Source organism: Columba livia, chromosome 1 (assembly GCF_036013475.1).
Source record: "Columba livia isolate bColLiv1 breed racing homer chromosome 1, bColLiv1.pat.W.v2, whole genome shotgun sequence".
In the NCBI taxonomy this organism is placed as follows: Eukaryota; Metazoa; Chordata; class Aves; order Columbiformes; family Columbidae; genus Columba; species Columba livia.
The window spans coordinates 66,520,714-66,544,037 of NC_088602.1; the positions used below are offsets into that span (position 1 = coordinate 66,520,714).

General features: G+C 38.2%; 1 protein-coding gene across 3 annotated transcripts in view; it reads right to left on the reverse strand.

The window, feature by feature from the left end:
* The window catches only part of NCK2 (NCK adaptor protein 2), an 87,330-nt gene that overhangs the window by 49,832 nt on the left and 14,174 nt on the right, over positions 1 to 23,324 (reverse strand). For all 3 annotated transcript variants that reach the window (XM_065060156.1, XM_065060163.1, XM_065060172.1), the window contains one exon: positions 4,375 to 4,446. Coding sequence is in view for 1 of the 3 variants with exons in the window: in XM_065060172.1 (XP_064916244.1) it covers positions 4,375 to 4,446 (72 nt within the window). In the remaining 2 variants the exon portion in view is untranslated. The remainder of the gene's footprint in view (positions 1 to 4,374; positions 4,447 to 23,324) is intronic.

A 23,324-nucleotide genomic window follows, 5' to 3' on the forward strand; every position in this document is an offset into this window, starting at 1 on the left:
CAAGACACTAAAGTTGGTCACTGTGTGCTTCGTGCTCAGTTCACAAATACACTCAGGCACGCACTTAACCTTAGCTTACTCGTATATATCTGTTTTATATATATAGCATAACTCACAGCCATATTCACAAGCAACATGCTAGATTCTTTTCAGCAGGCAAAGCTTTTTTTGGCTCTGAAACACTGACACGCTGGATAAGAAGAGAGCCAAAGTCCATAGTGGCTATCTAACCACAAAACTACTTCCACCAGGAAAAACGTAGTCATCATTTTATTTTTACTAAACTAAATGTTCACGTATTGATGAAAGCTTAACAGTGTTCTCTGATGAGGAACCCATATGGATTACAGTTAAAGTATACTGCAAAGGCCAGTCGTGGGCTGTAACAGGCACTGTTGCTATCCACAAACCTGAGTTGCACCCGAAGCTATCAAAGCTGAAAAAAAACCCCAACATACGCAAGTGATAATCTATTTTGATATTTATTATTAGTAAATAAAAGCATCCCTGTATTTGCATGCAAAGAAATACAACTATTAGAAAAAGAAACAGAAAAACTGTAGTGAAAAAAAATCTAAAAAAGTAAGTACTAAAATTACATAATTCAGGGAAGATCAATTTAATTGGGGAGGTATACACGTGGTTATGGGCACTTAGGAGTAGAATAAAAGTTTTCTTACCTTCTGTCCTCAATTATACGTTATAAAGTATTATGCCACTACCATAACAGGCAGTATTCTATGAATTCATTATATTAAATGTCTGTAAATGTTTAAGTAATGCCAAAGTTGCATTCAAAGGTTTAAAATCAACACTTCAGGCACCCAGGATAATTGATGTAATTGATTTTTTTTTTAAGGGAAAGGAATTCAGATACCCACTCAGTACATACCTTTCATTCTTTTAGTTACTATCAGACTAAAAATTTCCCACAACTAACTCATACAAAACACTAAGAATAGGCATTGTTTTCCTTGGCTTTAAACAGCTCAAAAAAAAATCAACAACTACAAACATGCTAATTCACACAAAAATACCAAGAAATATTTTGATACAGCATCTCAGACAGTGCCATCAAGCTGAAAGTCTGTGGTGCTTTTTCCTCCTTCAAAGAGGGGGGAGGAGGAGGATCAGCCTTTCAGAAGCTGTGAGCAGGTCCCCCTCCAGTCTCACAACGTGAGGAGCGCATTCGTGTTGTGGTTGTTCTAGCACCTCTACAGACCCTGCTTTCCACCAGTGTTGTCGTACTGTACCCACTGACATCTGATCGCAGTTTGGTAAATCTGCTGAGTACTAAAACACTGAGAGCTTTGTTTGTACCTGTTTGCTTCTGATTTCATCAAACGATCTCCTTCCTGTGCACAGAAGTGCCCCTGAAGAACTGAGCAGCACATTCCATAAAGGTGTATGAAGTCTCAAAAATTATACTGTTCAAGAACACTGCCCAGAAGATTTTTACAGAATCACAGAATGTTAGAGATTGGAAGGGACCTCAAAAGATCATCTAGTCCAATCCTCCCACCAGAGCAGGAACACCTGGATAAGGTTACACAGGAATGTGTCCAGGTGGGTTTTGAATGTCTCCAGAGAAAGGGACTCCACAACCCCCCTGGGCAGCCTGTTCCAGTGTTCAAATTTTATCTAAACATTAACACTAAAATACAAAAAAGAACTGCTTAAGGCACATATTAATATTACAATCACTTTAAAAAATATTGTATTGTGAAAATATAAGATGCAATTCACTTTGATTCAAAGACTGTAAGTGAACAAGGAAACAAGTTCAAAGGTACAGAATACCAGCACATGCAATACGATGTTCCAAAATAGTTTAAATGCTTTTAGAATAGTTTCAAGTTTGCAACAACTGAATGATTGCAATAAATTGTCAGAACATTAGACTTCACCTGTAAAAAACTACTGAAAAGAGCCAGCTTGCCCAGCTAGATTGAGGGACAAGCTGGCAGATCTTGACAACCACATACTAATTACACTGCACATCTAAGTCAACAAAATCCTATAAGGACACATTATTTTCCACAGCTTGGTGAAAGTTAAGAACATTTTGAGTGTCATTTGTGAACGCTTACTCTGTTGCCAACTGCATTTCCTTTTTAAACGGCAAAAGGTTTCCCGTGTTCTGGTTCAACCGAGCATTTCAAGTGTAGGCTTTACTGAGCCTGCACCTGTGCGTTCATTTCCCTTTGAGGAAAGCATCAGAATGCTCCATGTTTTACAGAATCACATCTTTACCCAGTTGAATACAGTCCATCAGAAACATGTCAAGGATGGAAAAGACAAAGTAATAATACAGAAGTTAGATTAAATTTTGTTAATGAAATTAAGTGTTATCTAATTGCACACAGCAAGTATTCTGGGTACTCATACTTAAGAAAAAAGACACATCTCTATATCCCCCACCACTGATATGTCCAAATAGTTCTTCCTCTCCTCCGTTCCGTGAGCTATTATCTATTTATTGCCTTTTTGGGAACTATATAAAACCTTCACCTGCTGTAAACACCATCAATTTTTTCACATGTTTTGTTCCCCTCCTCCCTTCTTGTTTTAAAGGGTAGAAGAAAAAAAATTACTCAATTAGCCAAACATCACAGAAATTAGTTCAACAAATAAAGATGGCTCTAAAACCATAACCCAGATTCCAAACATCTATTTCCTTGAACAAAGCTGTGGTTTTTTAAAAAATATTTTCACAGAACATTTAAATGAAAACTATTCTAAAACAGGACAGAAGGAGATTCCAAAGATAAAACTCTGAAGAGTTTTGTATTACATATTTGAAATAAATACAAAATTTGGGCCACAGTCAGTAAAATACAAATTTTGAACAGAAATTTTAGTAGAAAAGTTAGAATTATTTTACTGTCATTAAGTCTATAGTTTTATAAATCATTGGCTATAGGAACGTATGTTTGTTTTGTTTTTATATTAACAGCCTTTGCAATAATATTTTAATTTTGCTACCTACATGACACACAAAAATTATGAAGAAAACTTACTGGGGTCTGTACTCCAGAAAAATATTACAAAAGATTTCTCACTATTGGTCTTTAAAAACAAATACAAAATGTTCAAGCTATACTGTGATCTGTTGGAAAGGCCAGGGTTATAAATTTGTCCATTACACTTAAAGACACATATCAGATAATTTGAAAATATAGTGCAAAAGCCAACTTCAGCAGCTCAGAGTTTCTATGTGAGTACTTAAAAATTTCCTTTTTAGTTTGAAGGAAACTGAATCATTTCTGAAGCATACGTAGATGTTAACTTAAGATGGAATTGCATTTTTAATTCTAACTGGTTCACCTGCACTTTATTAAACAAATTAAGTCTAATTTCAACACCTGATAACACTTTATTGAACAAACATTTAACACAACTCAGCAAAAATCAAGGCACATGAGGACTTCATACATTGCTTTCCATTTGAAGCCTTCAAAATGTCAATAATTAGCCTTCACAACTTCCTTCTGAAGATGGTAACGTTATTTTTATTTTATAAATAGAGAATTTGAGTAAGAAATAATAAATCCACCTGGCAAAATAATGAATTAAACTAAGATTCCCAGTTTTCTGCTCCATGCTGCAGCCACTACAACACTGGAAGTTCATTCAGTGTTCTTCCTTTTTGCTTTCAATTTTGGTACACTTGTAAGGAGGTTTCATTTTATTAAAAGTTTCTGCTACTAAATCTCTGCTAAGCAACAGAGATCAACTACAGTTACTAGAAACAGACAAAAGGGTACATGAATTAACAGAAAGAAGACAATCAGACTCTACCACAAAATGAATCTTATGGAAAATATCAGCTTCACTAGGTTACCTCAGGTCTGCTGAGCCTGCCCAGGAAGATACTCCATATATACTGAATGCAATTCTGTTCTGCATTCACAGAAAACACACAAAAATTCCTTCCTCTCAATACTTTATAAGCTATTGCTTAGTTTTTAAAAGTCAGTCAAGGAATAATATTAAGCCTGCTCCACAACAGGCTGTAGATGGCTGCTACTCCTCCACACCTCCTACACCATCCTGCCTGCAACACCTTCAGGGGAAAACATCCCAAGTCAAAGCAGTGGGTAACAGGAGGTGAGAGCCAAAAAACAGTGGTAGCAATGTCTAATGCTTAATTAATAATCTGAGCTTATCCTTTTTTCTTGTCTTTTTTTTGAAAGAGCTAAAACGGCTTTGTCTCAGATCACTGAAGGAAAAAGACTTGCTATTTAACCATCCATACAGCAGTTTAAAAAAAAAAATACAAGTACTACACTACATGAAAGCAAACCAAACAATACATCCAGTTCACTTGTTATCTTTAGTTACAAAAATAACCACCGAACTTGACTCACTCACCTTTGGCACACTGTTAAAAGGATCCAGGCAGTGAAAGGCAGGACTCTTCTGCAAAGTTATGTAAACCACTATCTGTAACAACAAACAACACATATTTTAGTTTCAGGACTAAACACAGAAGGACTTCAGCTAGGTAATTTATTTTTCATTCTATGAAAATCTCCTAAGAGTTGCTGAAGACGAGGCAGAATGGCTCTAACTTGATTCACCTATTTAGCATAAACAGAATCTATCTTCATATTTAACTTTTCTTAATGAATACAAGGTCGATTCAACCACAGACAATCCAAACCATCAAGGAAAGAAAGCAACTACAAACCCAGCCATCACACTACAGAGAAAAAAGAAAAAAAAATAATCAGTCAATAAATGGAATTAAAAGTTCAGCTCAGTTTTAGAAAGGTTACATTTGAAAAAACACCATTATTTACTGTTTCCTTCACTTCTACATTCATTTAACTTGTCTATACTTCCTAAGAAAAGGGAAATGCTGTTATGCATAGAAAACTAAGGTAAACCAGCAAAAGGATAGCCAGCAGTTTGGCAGGACACGATGATTTCCACCCAGGAGGCACTGGCACACATCTGGATGTGTAACCCATCTGGATTTCTACCGCGTGTGGTTTGGGCCCCCCCTGGCAAAAGAGACACTGACCCAACAAGAGTGAGCTCTGCCAGAGGTGGTGAAGCTGGTCATAGGGCTGGAGAACTCCATTAATGAACATTCTGGCTGGATATAAAGAAGGAGGTATCACCATGAGAGTGGCTAAGCATGGCCATATACCTCCTGAGAAGGGATGAACCTTCTTCCTGGGGAAGTCTCAGATTCCCATGGAGACTTCAGAGCTGGACAGTACATGCCTCCAGAGGTTTCCTGCAGCCTCCATCATTCTGTTATGTATTTCTAGCCACAACACAAACCTTTCAGAAGAGACTTCAAAATATTTAAACAACTGTTTCTGTTTTTTAATGATGCTTCCAACTCCATAGGATGTCTGACAAATTCAGGCAGTGTCAACCCATTAAGATTCAATTCAAAGAGAAGGAAAAAATTCTGTACTGCAGCCCCTGGCTCATAAGGACAACATATTACAGCTCGACCTACTCAACCTGAAGCCACTTGCACACAAGTGTTTCTGTTCAAAGTCTTCTCTGAACAGATTCCAGTCAGCTGCCACTGTACAAAAGCATCCTACAAAGAAATTCTATTAAAAAAGAACACTTCATAAAATGATCCCATACATCATAATGAAGAGGAAAAAAGGTATTGACAAATACATTAAAAATACCTTACACAGATGTGCAAGGCAACTTGTGAGGAAGCATTATTCAAACAGAAGAGGCTCCCAATCCAGTTCAGCACCTGTATGAAGATGCACATGTTAACAGCAGAGAGCAGATGGGACCCGAGGATGACATGTCCCCTTCTCCTGTGCCACAGCGCTGGCTGGAACGTCTGCAGCCCCACCATCCAACCTGAGTTTTCAGCTTTCCACAGGCACAGACAGTGGGCAGCCACACTTTGCTACATCAATTTTCCTACACATTCACAGACCTTAACTGTGTTCTCACTGAAAACTGCTCTATATTTGAAATTACAAGACAGATCTCAAGTAAATGGGAAAGATATTTCAATAAATGAAGCAACACTAAAACCCTGAGGCAGGGCAGATCTGTTTTCTGAATGTTTTGTAGTACATGTTTTTCTCCTGCCAATAATGCAAGAACCCTTTTAATATTAAGGGGGAAAAGTGAGAAAATAGAAGTAATTTTGTTTCTTGTTACAAGACCTTCTGAAGAGTACTATCTTTACCCTTCCTACCTCACAAATCATCTCCTGCCCATTACCATCCACCACCAAAGTACAGTACCAAGCTTCTGAATTCAGGTTGGCTTTTTTTGGGTTTTGCTACTTAAAGAAATATCCAACACTTCCCTCAATTATTGCTCCCACCTTCACAACTGCACATTCGTGTATAAAACTTGCATTTGAAAGTGAACTGAAAACCAGTACTGTTAACCACCAATACCTGAAAAACCAACCTTGTATTTATTACTCAACTGGAGAGGAATTACAGTTGGGGAAAATAAGAGTCAAAATCCCATCTAAACGCACAAGAAAAGAATGAGTCATGTGTTTATCTCAGTATAACAATGGTAACTTCCTTCAACTTCCTTCTGTACAGCAAGATTTTTTTTTCCACAGCTCAATTAACATACATTAAAAGTAGCTCAGAATGCTAATGGTGATAATGCAAAGAATGAAAGGAAGAAGATGCACAAGAAAAACTTATTCCTACCAACACTTCAACTGAAATAAAACACTGTTAACCTAACAGATACGTGAGAGTAAAATGCAGACTGGTCTATGTCCTCCCTGGGCTCAATTCCATTGCACTGTGACATCTGTTTCCACTGTTCTCCTGCTAAAAATCTTCACTTCGCTATGGAAGAGCCAGAGGAAGCTTTTTTGCTGCAAGTCACACTAAAAATCACTTTCCCAGAAGAGCAAGCAATTTCCATCCCACACCCCTGTAGCCCAAAGCTTCATCTGCAACACTGTGACTTGCAGTGACTCAAACTCAGGATGGAAACCTGGACCGCAAATAATTCACTTATACTTTAAATATGCTCCTTGAAACCATCTTTCAGTTGTAAAAGTTCAATATCTTTCTTCTCAAAAGGCAGTAAATGGAAACAGTGGTTAGGGTTTGGGACCATCTGCCCCCAGGCAGAGGGTCTGCACCACACACGGGGATTTCTGGTTCTGCCGCTGTGTCCTACTAGTCATCACTCCAGACAGCTGTGTTCCATAGCAAAGGATGGGGAATGAGCAGTTAAAATTCAAGAGTACAAAATAATCTCCATCAACCTTCAAAAGCCTCGGAGCACACACAGCAAACTCTTATAATCCACTTACCAGAAAAACTGGTACAACATGGGAAACGAAGTCAACAACTTTTTTGACAGGCAGCAAAACAACAAAGGCACAGAGCTGGGCAGTTGTGTCCCACGGCGCCACCAGTGCACATCACTTCTGTACCATCTAGTGTGATGTCCCTATGTCATATCTCAATGCTAATACTGACACTACTGCAGCAATATCAGCCCTGCTGCATGTCAGTTCCTTACCACTCCTGACTGCCTTCAGATCCTGCGCTGACCACAAGGCCCTGAGCAGAGGAACAGCAGATGACAAAGAAATGTCAGAGTACAGGACTTGGATGAACACATGATTACAAATATGCAAGGCAGAAAGACAAATTTGTCTAAATCTGAACAGCAACCTCCGTCACTTTCATTTGTTTCCTAGACCAAGGTCTTCTGAACACAAGGACTATACATGTCCCACAGTAAAAAGCACTTTCGAATTGTCAGAAATAAAAGTTTGAACTTGATGCTTTCAAACAGGCACCAGAAGATAAATATCAGTAACATCTAATAAAATAAGCATCTTATAGTTGTGTAGTCTTTAAATATTACAACCTTAAGAATAAATTAGTGTTCTTGTAATGATTATATTACAAGTAACATCCAAAGTTATTAACCACTCTTCCTTTCACTAGTAGCTCTAATGTGCCCCATTTTCTTTATCCCCATGGCTAAAATCCAGATTCAGCCTTAGAATGACTATTTCAATGACAATTCTCTCAGGCTCTCTTCCCAATACGCAGCCACCTCCTATTTAAATTCTGACACGAAATAGCTAAAATAATCTCTTTGATACTTAATATGCTAATACACAAGAATGACCTGACCATAAACGTGAACTGCACAGACTGGGAATTTTAACTCCAATGGTAAGGTATTCAAGTGACTCTGATAACCATGATAAAATTCAACAATTGACGTATTACTAGTGACCTTCTGGAGAACAAATGAAAAGCATCGCATTAATACAAATTCTCCTGTGGAGAAGATCACGCTGGCAATCTGCCAGTTCATTACACCATCTAGCTCCACTCCAACATTAAATATTGCCTTCCTTTGTAATTGACTGAAATACACTGGAGCAATTGCAGGTAACCACTTTGGGCTATTAAAGTATTCCATTAAGACTTATCCATTAGGCAGATATTTCAAATGAAATTATGTCAAAATAGGCTATGTTCAAAATATTTTAACTATGCAGACAGTTGGGAAGGCACAATCCGGTTCCATGGAGCAGCAGAAAGATCAGCTTAAGCACTCAAAAGCTCAGTGCCTGAATTTGCTTAAAGGGAAAAGAAACCCACTGACTTTATTCAAGACTCTGAATATTTTAACCTCCTAGTCACATATATCCTCACAAACCTCACTTAGCATTACCTTCTTCTAAAGCTAAGAAAATGGTAATGTTAAAATATGCAACTATTCTTTAACTCAGATATGTCAAGGCATTTATTAAATGCCACGTTTTAAAACTGAGTATGGAACACGGTGAAAAGAGAAAGCAAGACTACTGGATTCACAATGTATTTAAGGTTTCAAAAAGGCAGTAAATTGCAACGTTGAATTACAATGTGCATAACATTCTGAAAACAAACAAAAAGATTAAAATCCTTTCATGCTATATGCTTGACACAACTAAGCTTTTTTTCCTCCAAGATTACAGTTGCTTAACGGCAAGGAAACAAGTGAAACGGGGCATAAGAACAGGTTCACTGCCTTGCACACAGAAAAGACTGCCAGATACTTAAAACGCTGGAAAAGATGTAAGCCTGTATGCCAGCTCTGAAAATGATACTAGTCCTTGAAGCAAAGACAATCTCTGTGTTTAAATGGGCTGTTTTAAGTGGTCTAGGTTTGGAGCCATCACCAGAGGCTGTAAGGGTTAGCCAAAGAAATTTCAGTCTCTTCAGAACAGTGCACGGGCAGGAGGTTCCGTATCTCCTCTGTGCTGCTATCTGGCATGCAAGAGCTGTTGTACACCTCCCTGTGTCTGTATCAAAGAGGAAGCGATTAGACATGTCGGTACCAGAGGTCGCTCAAACTTCTTTTTTCATTTTTAATTTAAATAAACATATACTTGGAGGGGAACGGGAACACAGCTAGGGAAGGCATGCAACATCTCACACCTGAACCACATGCAATCGAAGAGGCAATGCTGACCTATATTCTGATTTAACTCCTGCAGTCAAATGTATATACTCTGCAGATTCTGGCATATACATTATATGTTTAAAAAAAAACAAAAAAACAAACAAACAAAAAAAACCAACAAAAAAACAACAACAACACACTTTTTACATCTACTTGCACAACCACCAAAGTCTACACATGAAGGACAAGTAGTTCATTTTCTAAATAATATCAACATTTAAAACAAATACTGCATTTCCAAAACCAATTTCCATTACCAGCTTCCTCGGTAGTTGCAATTAAAATACATGCATAAACAGCATCTTTAAGCTGGAAAGAAATGAGGGTTACATCTGTTAGTAACTGCATCTGCTAAAAATTCTACAATATATATTGTACAGATTCGCATAACTTTATTAAGAGGAATCATGTGTTTCTTACATTCTTTCAGCTAGAAGTTTTCCCCAAAAGTCTGAGCTATTAAAAAAGCTAATAGTGATACCAAATTACTATCTAAACTCACTGTAATACACGAATTTTTAAATTCCTGGCTCAAGAAGGATTTTCCCTCTTGATACTTACTGATACCGACCTAATTTAAATTTGGTTATGCTGCGCTGCAACTTCCAGGGCAGTCCCTGCATGAGAAAAAGAAAAAAACCCGCAAAGCAGAGTGGAGGAATTGTGAATGGGAGGCCAAGAAGCCTCCGCCCAGCAAGGCTACAAACTCTTTGAGAAGACATCTAATATTGCAGCCTCAGAAACAAACAAAAAACCCACATACACCTGTCTTTCTGTCTGATAGTCAAGCATCAAAATAAATGCAAGCTGTGTCCAGTCACTCTCTGCAAGCTGAAGGAGGCTCACAACAAAGGTACCATGCCACCAAAACAGCCCCAGGTTTTTTAAGCATTCTTATCCAAGAGCCATCTGTGAAAGGTAAAGTATTAATATTCCATTTTATTGCAATTCCTCTATTCTTTCTTTTCTATTTACAATAAGGAATAGGAACTCACACCTTTCTAATTTTCCTTATTTAAGTGTTTACAAGCTGGCTGTGTAAGCACTTGTACAAATAACCCTAAAGCCCACACCAGAGAAGCAACAAAGGTCTTGAAATTTATGCTTAGGACAGCTCTCAGCACCTCGAGAACCCTTACAAATGTATCCTGAAAGAACTGAACTACCAATTATAATTACAGATAGATAAGCAGAAATGGAACTATACTTACCCAAGGCCATTCTTAAGCTTTGTAACACAGTAACTTTAAGGAAAGAATTAGACTTCAACCTCATGTAGCACCTACCTAAGCAAGCTTCTCAGGTCACGGTTTAAACATGAAATCATTATTTTGGTTTCCTTAATAGGATATTTTATTATTCAAATTACAAATTTGATTTTTAGAAACACCTCAGCATTGATAGCTAGGTATCTTTCTTCAGCACTTTAGAAATTAGTATTTTGTACACATAGTTTAATAATCCGCTCCAGGGGAACCTGAGCTTTTTTTCTGATCAATACTTTAATTTTTTGTTTGTAAAAACAGCACAATAACAGCCTTTTCCATTAAGTAAATCAGCTCAGAATCTTTGAGGACCTGACTAGTTAACAACTCATCAGCCCAGGCAGCTGCTTCACAGTTATTTTTCCTATTTCATCTTTGCCAATAAAGTGTTTTACATAAAGACGTACAACCCACAGAATCACACCAGTTCTTCCAAATCTCTCTAGTAGAGTCAGAGCTTTTAATTCAATACTTGTGAATTTCAGGGCTGGGAAAGATGACTACAAATAGCTTATTAATATACTCTTTACCGTAATCTAGTAATCTGTATATGTAAATTACTGAAAACACACACCTCCACTGGAAAAAGGCATTCACAGATGCCTTTTGGAGAAGTGCAAACCATAGATTCCAATGAATTAGCTGCCACAGAAGGATGTGACGCTAACTCGCTATCAGAGAAACACAAGGCAGAGACACCCGGCTACAACTCTTAGTTATGGAGACAAACATATAAAACAAGCAAATAAATTTCACATTTACACAGTTAGAGAAGATTTGCATTGGAGTAAGATGTAACAGAAAATAGACTATAGCAGGGGCTACAGAGAGACGACAGATCACTAATATGGTAGAGTTAAGTAAGGCAGAGTTAGCCCGCTGGCAATTCAAAGTTAAAGGCTGACGGCAACCCATATTAGAGCTCCTGTTCTGATAACTTATTCATTCTTCTTTAGTCCAAAGAAAATCTTCCCTATGTGTACACTCAACACAGCACTGTCTGAATTTGAAATAATCATGCCGCTCCTGTCTTGGTGCTGAAATATATGGATAAGGTGATGTTAAGAGGGATAGGTCAAGGTCAATGGTCGTCTTTGAAACCACCAGGCAGATACAGGGAGTTGGAGGAAAGGCAGGACGCAGATCCTGACTGATATCTTCAAGAAAAACACTGTCAGAAACTTTTTCATAACTCTCAAACTGCAAAGTGGCAACTCGATACGTTACGCTGATGGAAGACGGCCTGGTCTGGGTCTTCCCCACCTGCTGCCACAGCTGCCACCACCAGTAGCAATTGCTCCATGAGCCTCAGCCTGGTTGCTGAGGTTGTTTGTGTTCCACCCTTCCCTCAGGTGCACAGCCACCCGGTATATAAGCGTGCTGTGGGCATTACTGTCCAAGCAGAGTATCTTATTCTAAAGAGTATGCAAGCTCTGCCCTATTCTGTTCAGCCAAACCACGTCTGAAGTACTGTCAGCACAAACAAGAGCCGTTTCACTTTGAAAGGATGGCAGGAAAGCCCAGGCACCTTGGCTCTCAGGTGAAGAAATCTATAATGACTTCAAGTGGAAGAAATCTCTCTCCACCACCACTAGCAGAAAGAGTAGAAAGATTTATCATTTACTTAAACTCGGTATTTCATTTACAATGCTGAAAAGCGCCGGGCTGCAGAACTCACATAAACAGACATTAAACTGGAATCCACTAGTAAAACTGAGGGAAGGTAAAAAAACTAAAGCCACAGCACAAAATCTCTTACTGAAACTAGAATATGCTCAAATGGTACCTGGTGTTAGAGTTCAGCAATGCATTGATGAAAATTATCTTCGTTGGGAGGAGCAAGACATTTTTGTCCCAATACATTTGTATAACAAAGGCTGGGAAAAACTGACATTCCAGATTTAAAGTCTTTCCAAGTCTCCTCTGATGACTCAACTGAAGAAAAACAAACATCACACGGTTCAAGTACAAAACTACCATAACTAGAGGTTCACAACCAAGAGCCAAAGTAAGTGCAAGACAAACACTTGGAACTTACAAGTGGCTTTGGTTCCTGCATGACCCGGTAGGTGGGTACATGCTAGTCAGCGAGTGATGTGTGTCCCATCATTGTCCTCTTTGGACAAGGCAGAATGGCAGTCCCCAAAGTCAGCACCTTCCATGTGCGGAACAAGGCAAAACCTCTGGGTTCCTCAGATCCACCAAAAAGGAACAAATGCCAGAATTGCTACGGTTGCTACTACCCAAGAACACAGCGTTGCCCAAAGCACCTGCTTTTCCTTCTAAGTTAACAATCAGAAACGGTTGAAGCAGTTTTGCCTGAACTGCCCCAGAAACTTTGCTTTAGGTTGACAAGGAGAGAAATGTTAACGCAGCTTTGGCTCCACCGCGGCGTACAGCAGCCCTAGCCGCAGGCACTGCTATTACTGCTGTTTGAAAGATAACCAGAGATTCCAAAATCTCATAATACCCAAATAGAATTTGGCAACAGCCTACCTTCTGAGGTTTTCAACACTGATTTTCTCCCTTTCATGTCTTGTACATATTTGATGGTGTCTTATTCTACTCATTTTAATCACGCCAATTCAGTGGCAGACTACAAATGAAAATGCAATAGAAACATTGCAGGTCCTGTAACAATAGTCAAAACAAAGATTTCCTATGGCAGCTGTCAAATTAATGACATCTCCAAAGCTATCTAAATACAGTATCTGGGCAGAAATCCAATTATGTCAATTCTGTCTGAATACCCCAAATGAGAGTCCTACTGGGGTTAGAAGTGGAAATAATTTTAAGTGCAGATTAGCTACATAAGCAGCTCCACACTTGAAACCAGAACAGGGGAACAAAAACCTTAAGGCATGACATTTATCTGGACACAAGGGAGAAGGGAAAAAGAACTGTCAGACATCTGGCAAAAGGTCAAAGCCAATTACCTTGTCCAAATTTGCCCCCCAAGATAATAGCTTCCAGGTTCTCCGAAATTGAATGTATTGACTTCAGTAATTAAAAATATTTCCACTTAGCTTTACATCCACCACTACTACTTTGGTTTTTCCAAAACTTCTTTTTTCCAACAAAATATTAGGAGCAGTAGTAGAACTTCCCAGAAATAAAAACTAAATTTATCTAAAACCTGCATAAAAGAAAACAATATTTGTCTTCACTTAGATATTAGGCAGCAGCGACAAATGGTATTCAGGGCTTTTAATTCAAGACTATGATGTCCTGCTGCTTTTGTTGCTTTCTTTAAACCGTTGTAACTGCTGATTTCCCTTTTGCTTTGGAAGTGTCTGTGTTACTGCTTAATTATGTGGCAATTTCAGTTTGCTGAACCTTGCCACAGGATTCTGCTTATTTGTGGGTTTAAAACAGACATTGATCAAGGTGGGGAGAAAAATAGCCTCTTAATCCAACAAAGAAAAAAAAATACAAGGATATTTGTTTTCTTTCTTTGCAGGCATATAAAAATAGCTGCTTTTGAAACTACAGATAAACACTAGTTTATCTGTTTTTTTAAATGAAACTATTAAAAAAGACAGCTACTAAAGAAAAAACTGCACATGCCAAACAACTGAAGCATAAGTATATTGGTTAGTAACTACATGCTTACTAGAAACCTTTATCTCTATTATGAATCGATAAATAAACCCTTAAATAAATATAAGTCGATGATGAAAAATAGCAGACTGATTTAGACAAAGTTTTTAACTCTGATCTGTCCATTTACTGGCAAGAACACTTTCAAAGATAAGGATATAACTCACTGTATGTATATTGTGAGTCCTTCTGCTAATCAATAAGGTATCAAATTCAGAAGACAGTAAAACATTCATTATGAATGGGCCTATATTTAGGATTGCTCATTCTAGGCTGTGCTGCTTACACCAAAACTCGCTCAGTTACAGGTGGGTTTTTTTTTTTTTGTTGCTGTTAGGTTGTGGGTTTTCTTTTCTGGTGGTTTTTTTTCTGAGCACAGTCATCAGGGATGATCAGAAAAGCCTGCAAATAAGAAGCTTTTTTTGGTCAAAATTACAGAGCGTGCAGCTAATTGAAAAATAAATTCAAAGAGATGGGTAATACAAAAATGCAGGGTTGTACTCCAGAACTCAAGATAGCCTTAATTCTGAGCAGTGCCAGTGAAGACCAGCTACCACCTTCACCCACTCAGTGCATTTAATACCAAAATCATTTTTAGAGACATGCACTGAGATCCCTTTGCAAGCCAGCAAGCATGGATGTTACCAGTTTGCACCAAATTTAAATCAGTAACCCAGCACATTTTTCTAATGTTAAAGCATATCAGACACGTGATTTTAACTAAACTTGTTAATAATATACTTTACTGTATTTTCTTACAATGAAAAAAATACATGGTTTATTTGAAATAGCTTCCAACTGAACCATGCAGTCAATGAGGCTGTCAAAAACATTTTGGCAAAGGCAAAAATAAAGTTCTTCAGCTTTAATTTTTTTTAAAGTATATATACGAGGAATGCATTTGTCGCCAGTTCTTTATTACAAGAGATTTCATTTTTGCATTTGCTCTCTAGAACACACTGAGCACAGCACCATGAATCCTCCTTTATGTCACGCAGGCACTGCAAATCCAATTACTACTCTATTAGGTCTCATTTAAATCCCATACGGTATGACAATAAACTGAACGAAATGAGCATCAGCACGTTTTCCAACCATCTTTACAGTGTGACATAGGTGGCAATCACATCTTAATAAAATTTCATTTACAAGAAAGGTAGCTCTGAATTTTTCTTCTCTGCCAGGAAGTTCAGGGAGACTCAGGAAACGCCTCTTCTTCCCACCCTCCCTTGAAGAAGCCAGTTGCGCACCACTATTTCCTCCTTCTCAAATGCCTGACCCTTCTGCTTGTGGCACAGAAGTTTGTCTTGGCACTCAATGCTCAAAATACATGCAAACCCTACCAACCACCACCTAGTGAAATCAACCTTTACTCCAAAGGTGTCACAGTTTCTTACATTTAAAAGGTTTCCTGGGTAAGGAACCCTTCAACACAGAGTAACATCAGGGTGGGAAGCGGGGAGAGGGGAGCGAAACAAAACCCCTCCAATCTGAAGGGTACTGAAAAGCCAACAGCATTTTTAAGTAAGCTCTTACCCTATTTGGATGTAAGAAACTATCATTGCTAAATATTGCAAAGTAAATTTGCACAACCTTCAGAAGTTCTGAATATTTCACCATTTCAGTGGAGTTACAGATCGTAATTATGTGTCCTCTACCTTCATTACAGTATTTCCCAAACTTGCCTCACTATCCAGCAACTACTGTTAGATGTCCGGGTCTGCCCTTTCAAAACAAAATAAAACAAAACAAAAAGCCCCTCATTTGTAGTAAGCAGCTGCCACAATCAAAGCTCTTTCTGAAGGATGCATGAGAGCCTTGTTGAGTAGCTGTTCTTAACAGCTCACCTCACTAAATAATCTTCCTCATGCAGGCTAGAAATCAAAATGTCATATGCTGATGTTTAAACACATAATCTGTTGTTGGAACACAAAAGCCAGGAAAACATATGCTGTCCACTTTCATATGCATTTCCCAGATACATTGTTGCTAGGACAGAAAGGTTCAAAGTTTCAAGAAGAGTCTTTTAAATATTTCAGTCACTCCATTAAACAATTTTAGTTATAATTTTATTAAATTTTGTCCTTTGCATGCCTACCATCAACAGTCAGTAAAACCACGAGAAATGGGTTGAGGGAGGGAGGATTTGATGGGAGGAAGGGTAATTAAGTCATTTCAAGGTTTGTGCTCCAGTTCTGCAATTAGAAAGGGAAGATGTGGGCCAGAGCTTTCCCTGTGCAGAAGAGATTATACAGTGACATTGATTTCTTTTCATTTGCTAGAAAAGGAAACAAAAGGCAGAGGCATTTTTCTATGCATATTACTCAGCTACATGGTCTTTTCTAGGGTATTTCCATGGGTTTTTTTCTGCACACTCTTTAAAATGCCTTCCCCACTGCTTTGCCTTGTGCTCCCATTTAAGCCCCTCCTGTTTCTCTTCATCTTATATCTAAAAATATGTGCAGGTCATATCAGGGAATGACAAAAGCCAAAGACCGCAGACCTTGAATTAATTCTGCAGAAAGTTTGAGCAATATAGCAGATCTTCAGGAAGATAAGCTTCACTTACAAAACTACGGAGATGCCAGTTTCATGATCCAAATGTCTTTGCTTGAAAATGAAGCTAAGTTTTAAAGCTAATGAAGAACTGAAAACACTAAATAATTTTGAAAACTCTGGTTACTTTTAAGGAGGTGGAACAAATTTCCCCCCTTTCTACAGGATTTTCATTATATTTGCTTTCACTGTATTTTACCATTCCTTTCAGTTGGCTACGATGGCAAATACAGATCCTGTAACAAGAACTTATCCTCTTGGGAAGCTACACTTCTCAAGCTGCAAAAGAGCACAGACATTCCCACATGCTTCAGAACACAAAGCCTATTGCCATGAAACCTAAGAGTAACAGTCTCAGAAACCCACTGTCGACTGTTACAGCATACACACCATTTTCATTTGAAAAATCTGTTATAGCAACCTTCTATTTAAATCAGCATTTTCACAGATGCCACCTTGACAAATATAAAGTAACAGCTCGCAGGAAAAGTTAGACCCTAAATACAGATGACAAACATATCATGTGCTTAAACTATAGCTACTGTATTTTTAGAAGCACCAGGTACCTTAAGAAAGCAGTGCAACAAGCTTCAAGTTCTTAGCACATTCAACATATGGTAGGAAAAAGATATTAAAAAAAAAAAAAAATAAAAAATCAGACCAGGAACAGACATCCTGGGCAAACAGGATTCAAAATTCTGGTGATGGTCCAACAGTCAGAAATAAACATACTATAGCAAAGTAATACCGAGGACAAAAATGCATCATCTAGTACAGGTTCTGCCTCCTTATGGGGTACACCATTAATTCATTCCTTTGCCAAAAGACAATTCTCACCTTACATTTCACTAACTTGTAGTAACTTTACACGTGCAAACTTACTTGTTCAACTACAATTACCTTACCTTTCCTACTGATGACACACATTAATGATCTCAAGAAGGGTCAATCAATATTCAGCATTTCAAAATATACATGGAACAAAGCAATTCAGACCTACTTATTCTTATTCCAGACAGATTACTGTCTCCCTTGGTGAGACACAAAGGAAGCAGAGGACAGGGAGAAAAGCAACCCTTCCTAGCACATACCCACCACAATTCCCCAGCAGGGGTTTCTGCTCCTATAACTGATCAGTAAAAAAGTTTTGAAGACGAGAGTGCTGTGCTTATAAACTGTAAATCTAAATGTAACACACTTTGCATAACTTATGTTTCAGAAGTCAGTTTTAGCTTTGCCACCTAAAAAAGATGTCCAGCTTCACCACAGAAACACAAACTCCTCTTTTCCACAGAATACAACCTGACGGGAGCTTCAAATGAGCAAACTGCGTCTGAGAACCAAACTCACAGCTGTCACAGAGCGAAAACGCCTCCTGTTTGAATACAGCTTCAGATTCTTGAAGGAAGGATCACCTGAAAGGAAGGCAGCATTGCTGCTTCTTCCAGACTTTTTATTACCCACAGACAAAAAACTTCTTTCCTATCAATGCCATCTCCAGAGCTAAGAGGCAGGAGTACTGTCTGGACCTACTACTTGAAGAAGAGTTACACTGGCAAGTGTAAGAGCAGGTAATCTGACACAAACACCAGCTTTAAAAAAGTTCTTGGCATATGTTAGTCAAATTTATGATGTCAAATTAAAGAATGAGCCAGACTAACACACACACACATCCCCAAATTTTGAAGGCATCTTGCACACCTATTCAAAAGCTTTACCGAAAAATGGAATGAGACAGTGGGGTCCTCAAAAATCAGCCACAGGACTTCTGTAATTCTCAGCAAGGCAGGATTTCCCCCACAACTTGAAAGACTGACCCAGGCTAATTACCACCAAATGTTACGAAATAACTCTTCACTGAAAACAAAACAAAACAAACCCACGCAGATCTATGGTTTCAAAGAAAACTTGCACAACTGAAAGTATTTGTAAATTGATTGCCTGAGGGCAGCATGAGTTCTGCTTCAGGTCTACATAGCTCATAGCTTCTCCAAACAGAAACAACATGTAAATGAGAGCACAAATCTACCAGGGATACATCTTGGTTGCTAGACCACACTATCACATCTTCATTACTGTCATTACCTGCAATATGTAGATTAAAGCTTAGATGGGCAAGCAATCACAACTTAATTTTATTGCAGAGAGATCTGCCAAATTGCTCCTCACCGGCATCTTCAAAACAGGAGCTTGGGTAGCAGATGTAGCCCTTTAGTAAGTGGCTGGTAAAGACTCCACGCCTTGCATACAATACAGAGTGGGAAGACGGCGTGATAACTCATATGAGAAGGTCAAGTGGTGCAAAAAGCGGAGGAAGAAACGGAACAAGAGCAGCCAAAATGTAAGAGGAACAACACTGACAGAGATGCAGAAAGATTTTACGCAATTAGCAATTCCTGGCACAGACAGCGAAGGAAAAATACACACGGAAGAGCTACGCAGAGTTTAGTTTTCTTAATTCAGCTGATGACAAAAAAAACATTAATTGTAACAGATTTTTTTTTTTTTTAAGTATTTGGAACAATTTGACAGAAAATAAGGGTTGGCTAGTAACAGCCTCGGTGCAGACACCCTTTTTGATACACTGAAATTTCAGAGATGATAAATTTAAGGAAATTTATGAACAATAAAGGAAACACAGACCATCTAAACTGAGTATTACACCAAAAGATTTCAGGTTTTAGTTAAAGTTTTGTATTTGACAGCTTAAAATCTAATCCTGAAAGATCAAATAAAATACTAATAAATTCAAGCCAGCCTTTCAGAAGGGGAGGAATTGTGGAGATTTTTGTTGTTAATTCTGATCCAAGTCAAACACATGAGATGAAAAGGTTTAGCACACAGGGATTCTTCAAATGTCTGACTGCATGTTCATTTTGTGACTTTTCAAAATTTCTCTCCAAAATTTCTTTCAAAATGTGAACACACACAGAATTTCTAGAAAAAGCAAAGAGTTTCAAACAAAGATATGAAGAAGCCTAACTCACAAATCCACAGCGTACTAACACTCCTCTTAAACCAGTTTCCATACAGATGAAAATCTGAGGGGTGTATGACCATTCTGATACAGAACACCACACTTCAAAGTTGTTCCGTGTGTAAAACAGGTAAAGCTAAAACTCAAAAATGCATTTTCTTCTTACCAAAAAAGCCCAGAAGCTGCATTTCAAAAGTGCCAAATTCTTGATTACAAACAAACATTGCATTGAGTACATGCTTAACGCTACATATGGTGTAACAGAATTTCAAAAGCAAAGAACAATGCCTTACTATTGGTTTTTTTTATTATACTTGAGAAGTCTTTAAGTGGAGGACAGATTAAGAACTGACGTTCTGTTAAAAATATGTTTAAATTATTAAAAAAAAAAATCCCTTATCTCAGAGGAAGATCGTTTGAAGGTGGATTTCACAAAAAAAGAAAACAAAACAAAACAAAATCACAACATTCGGAGAGAATTAAAGCATAGAGTCTTACCCTCCTAAAAATCTCCTTGCATTTTCAGGCAGTTACCCATTGCTCCCCACAAATGGATGTGCCCTTAGCATCAGGAATCCTGCACCCCATGTCTGTTTGTGCTCCTGACCATGAGCTCTGAGCAGGACACGCTGCCCCACGCCCCGAGCAGGAACACACACACCCAGACCTGAAGCTGCTCCTGCCCCTCTCCTGCCTGTCCTCGGCCAGAACTGCAGCTTCCCTCTTCTTGACTCCAGACGAAAGATCCATCCTCGTCAAACTGATTTATTAATTAACACAGGCTTTAACGAATCAGTATTTTCCAGGAGAAAGGAGAACATTTTTCCACCAGAAGGCTGCGTGACTAAGAACACCAGAATTGTTGGTAATTATAACCACATGTAAAACCGCTGCTTTACATCACAGAATACCATCCATCCGCTGTCACAGCTTTATTGCAACTGGAGTGAGAGCACAACACAGGCTTTCATTCGAGGTCAGAAACACCAATTAACTGGTACATGGCAAGTTCAAGTGAACTATGGAGATGATCTAACATGGGGGAAACGATCTCATGAAAAGCCTTGGGGTTTCACACAAATCAAAGAGCATAAGGACTGGGGGTTGGAAGCGGTTATGAACAATTACTGTAACAAGGTACAGCGCTTTTTAAAAGAAAAAATTGGGGAAAGGATTTAGTAGACTAACATGATTTCCCTTGTGAACTCTTTCTTATTGCTACAGGAAGACAGAATTAATTTCAACAATTCTACCAGCTAAGCAACTACTGTAGCAAAATACTAATAATTCAAATTATGTATGTCACAAGTAAGTTCCTCCACCTTTCTATATAAAGAAAACTTCAAAATTCATTCTTTGATTCTGAAGAAAATGCACAGAATTTGTGTAAGCTTACACAAACACAACTAACCTTAATAGTTCACCCTTCACAAGATGTTTTTTTCTAACCAAAACCTGACACAAAATCCCCAAACATCTTTTCTCCATTTAAAAAGTTTTCATATTCTCCAGCATTAAAAATAACCCTGGTACAAATATCTCCAGTAATGCTTTCTCAGCTTTTACTAACCAACAAAACCTTAAAAAAAAATCTACTCATGAAGTACAATCAATAAAAAACCTTTTAAGGAGACATGGCATATATAAAAGTAACAGTTCAACAATACGTAAGAATTAAGTTCAGGCATTAAAGCCTGAAAGAGAAGTTTAGGCACAAAAAGGGTTGGATATGAATGATTGAACAAGATAACAAAGTTGCCAGTAGCAAAAGGATGTTCTGTATTTCTTAGCGTCTTCCAGAATAAACACCGCAGCACAGAGACCAACAGTCCTGCTGAAATTAGTGCATAGTTTGAAACATAAATTACATCTACACCTTGCTGCACTAGGACAGCGGCTCAGAAATAAGCATGTGATCCCTCCAGCAGAATTTACTTCAAAGCTTCCCCCCTCCTCTGCCTACAGAGCTCGGCAACAGATAAAATTGAGAATGTGGTTTTCATTCATTTCTTCCAGGCACTCTAAAATTCACACATGCACCTCTGAGCGGCTTGAAATCTGGCGTTCCATATGGCAGTGCATTTGTCATTTCCAGAAATATGTTGAATATAGGTTCCTGAGATATAAAGCCCCAATAAATTAAAAAACTCCCGAAGCCAACAGATTCTGCTCAAAAGCCACCAACTTTATACTACACATAACTGGAGAGCCTGGGCTTTGATCAGGCTTCAAACAACCTCTTCATTTGCCCCAGAAAATAAATCTGATGCCTTAGCTTATGGAGGCTCATTTCCCTACTGTTTTGCAACTCTGTAAAGTTATTTACACTTGCCTTAAGTGAGACTGAAGTAGAAATAATACATCAACATCAATACCAGACTCATACAAATGTATTGCCTCTGGAGCACAAAGTAAATGATTTATAAGCTGCAAAACAGCAGAGAATCAGGATCAAGAGTTTTATGGCTATTTCAGTGTGAACCAACTGAAGAAGAAATAATTACTTCTTCCCATTCCTGCATACAAAGTTTAATGGTGCACGTTATGAAGTAACATTAAAAAAAAAAATAACAGAACAATTAGCAAGATATTTACTTTTTTTTAACCTGAAAAATAAATAAGGCTCTCCTGCTGGCTGAAATAATCACACAGTCTCCAAACTCAGCAAATTAAGAGTGAGATCAAAAAAAACTGTCAGAGCTGAACTAAACATCTTGCTGATACCAAAATGAGTAAGTCCTGTGCTGTAGGTAGATGGCAACTAATTCATCCTTCTACTACAATTTCTACTTTCCAGGGACGTCTGCTTTCCACTATTTGCAATCTGTGATGAAATGATGCTTTTTCTTTTTCTAAAAAAGAAAACGCAGATTAGCAAGCAACAATCAAATTATGGGAATGACTTTCCTTCTTGCTTTCTTCCCTCAAGGCTGGAATCACCGATCATGGTATTTTCCAACACAGCCACAGAGAAACAGAGAAGCATTTTGCTGGCACACTCAGTGTTACCTTCCTCTCTATTCTCCTCATGTTACCTCTTGAAACTAAGTTATCTTAGCACACATCGTTTTACCCCAAGGATGAAAATTAACACCAAATAATAAATCTGTTGACAAGAACTGCTTTGGCGGTGATACTTTGTTTTGAAACACACACACTGGGTGGATCCCAGTCTCTGAAGAACTTCCTGTGTTCATATTCCATAGCAAAAATTGTTTTGAAAACAGTGTATGCACACAATTTATCCAGGATGGGAAGGTGACCAGAAGGACTGCAAAAAGGTGCAAGTGATTCTATAATCAGAGTCTAATCTAGATGTGCTGTGGCGTTTCTATGTATAAGATAGAAAATCAAGAGCGTTTCTACCCTAACTGGAAGAGAACACTTGCAAGCACCTAAAAAAACTGGGATATTTAACACAGTACAGACATTGTTCCACTCTACTAATCAATCATGTTCATCCAAGACCA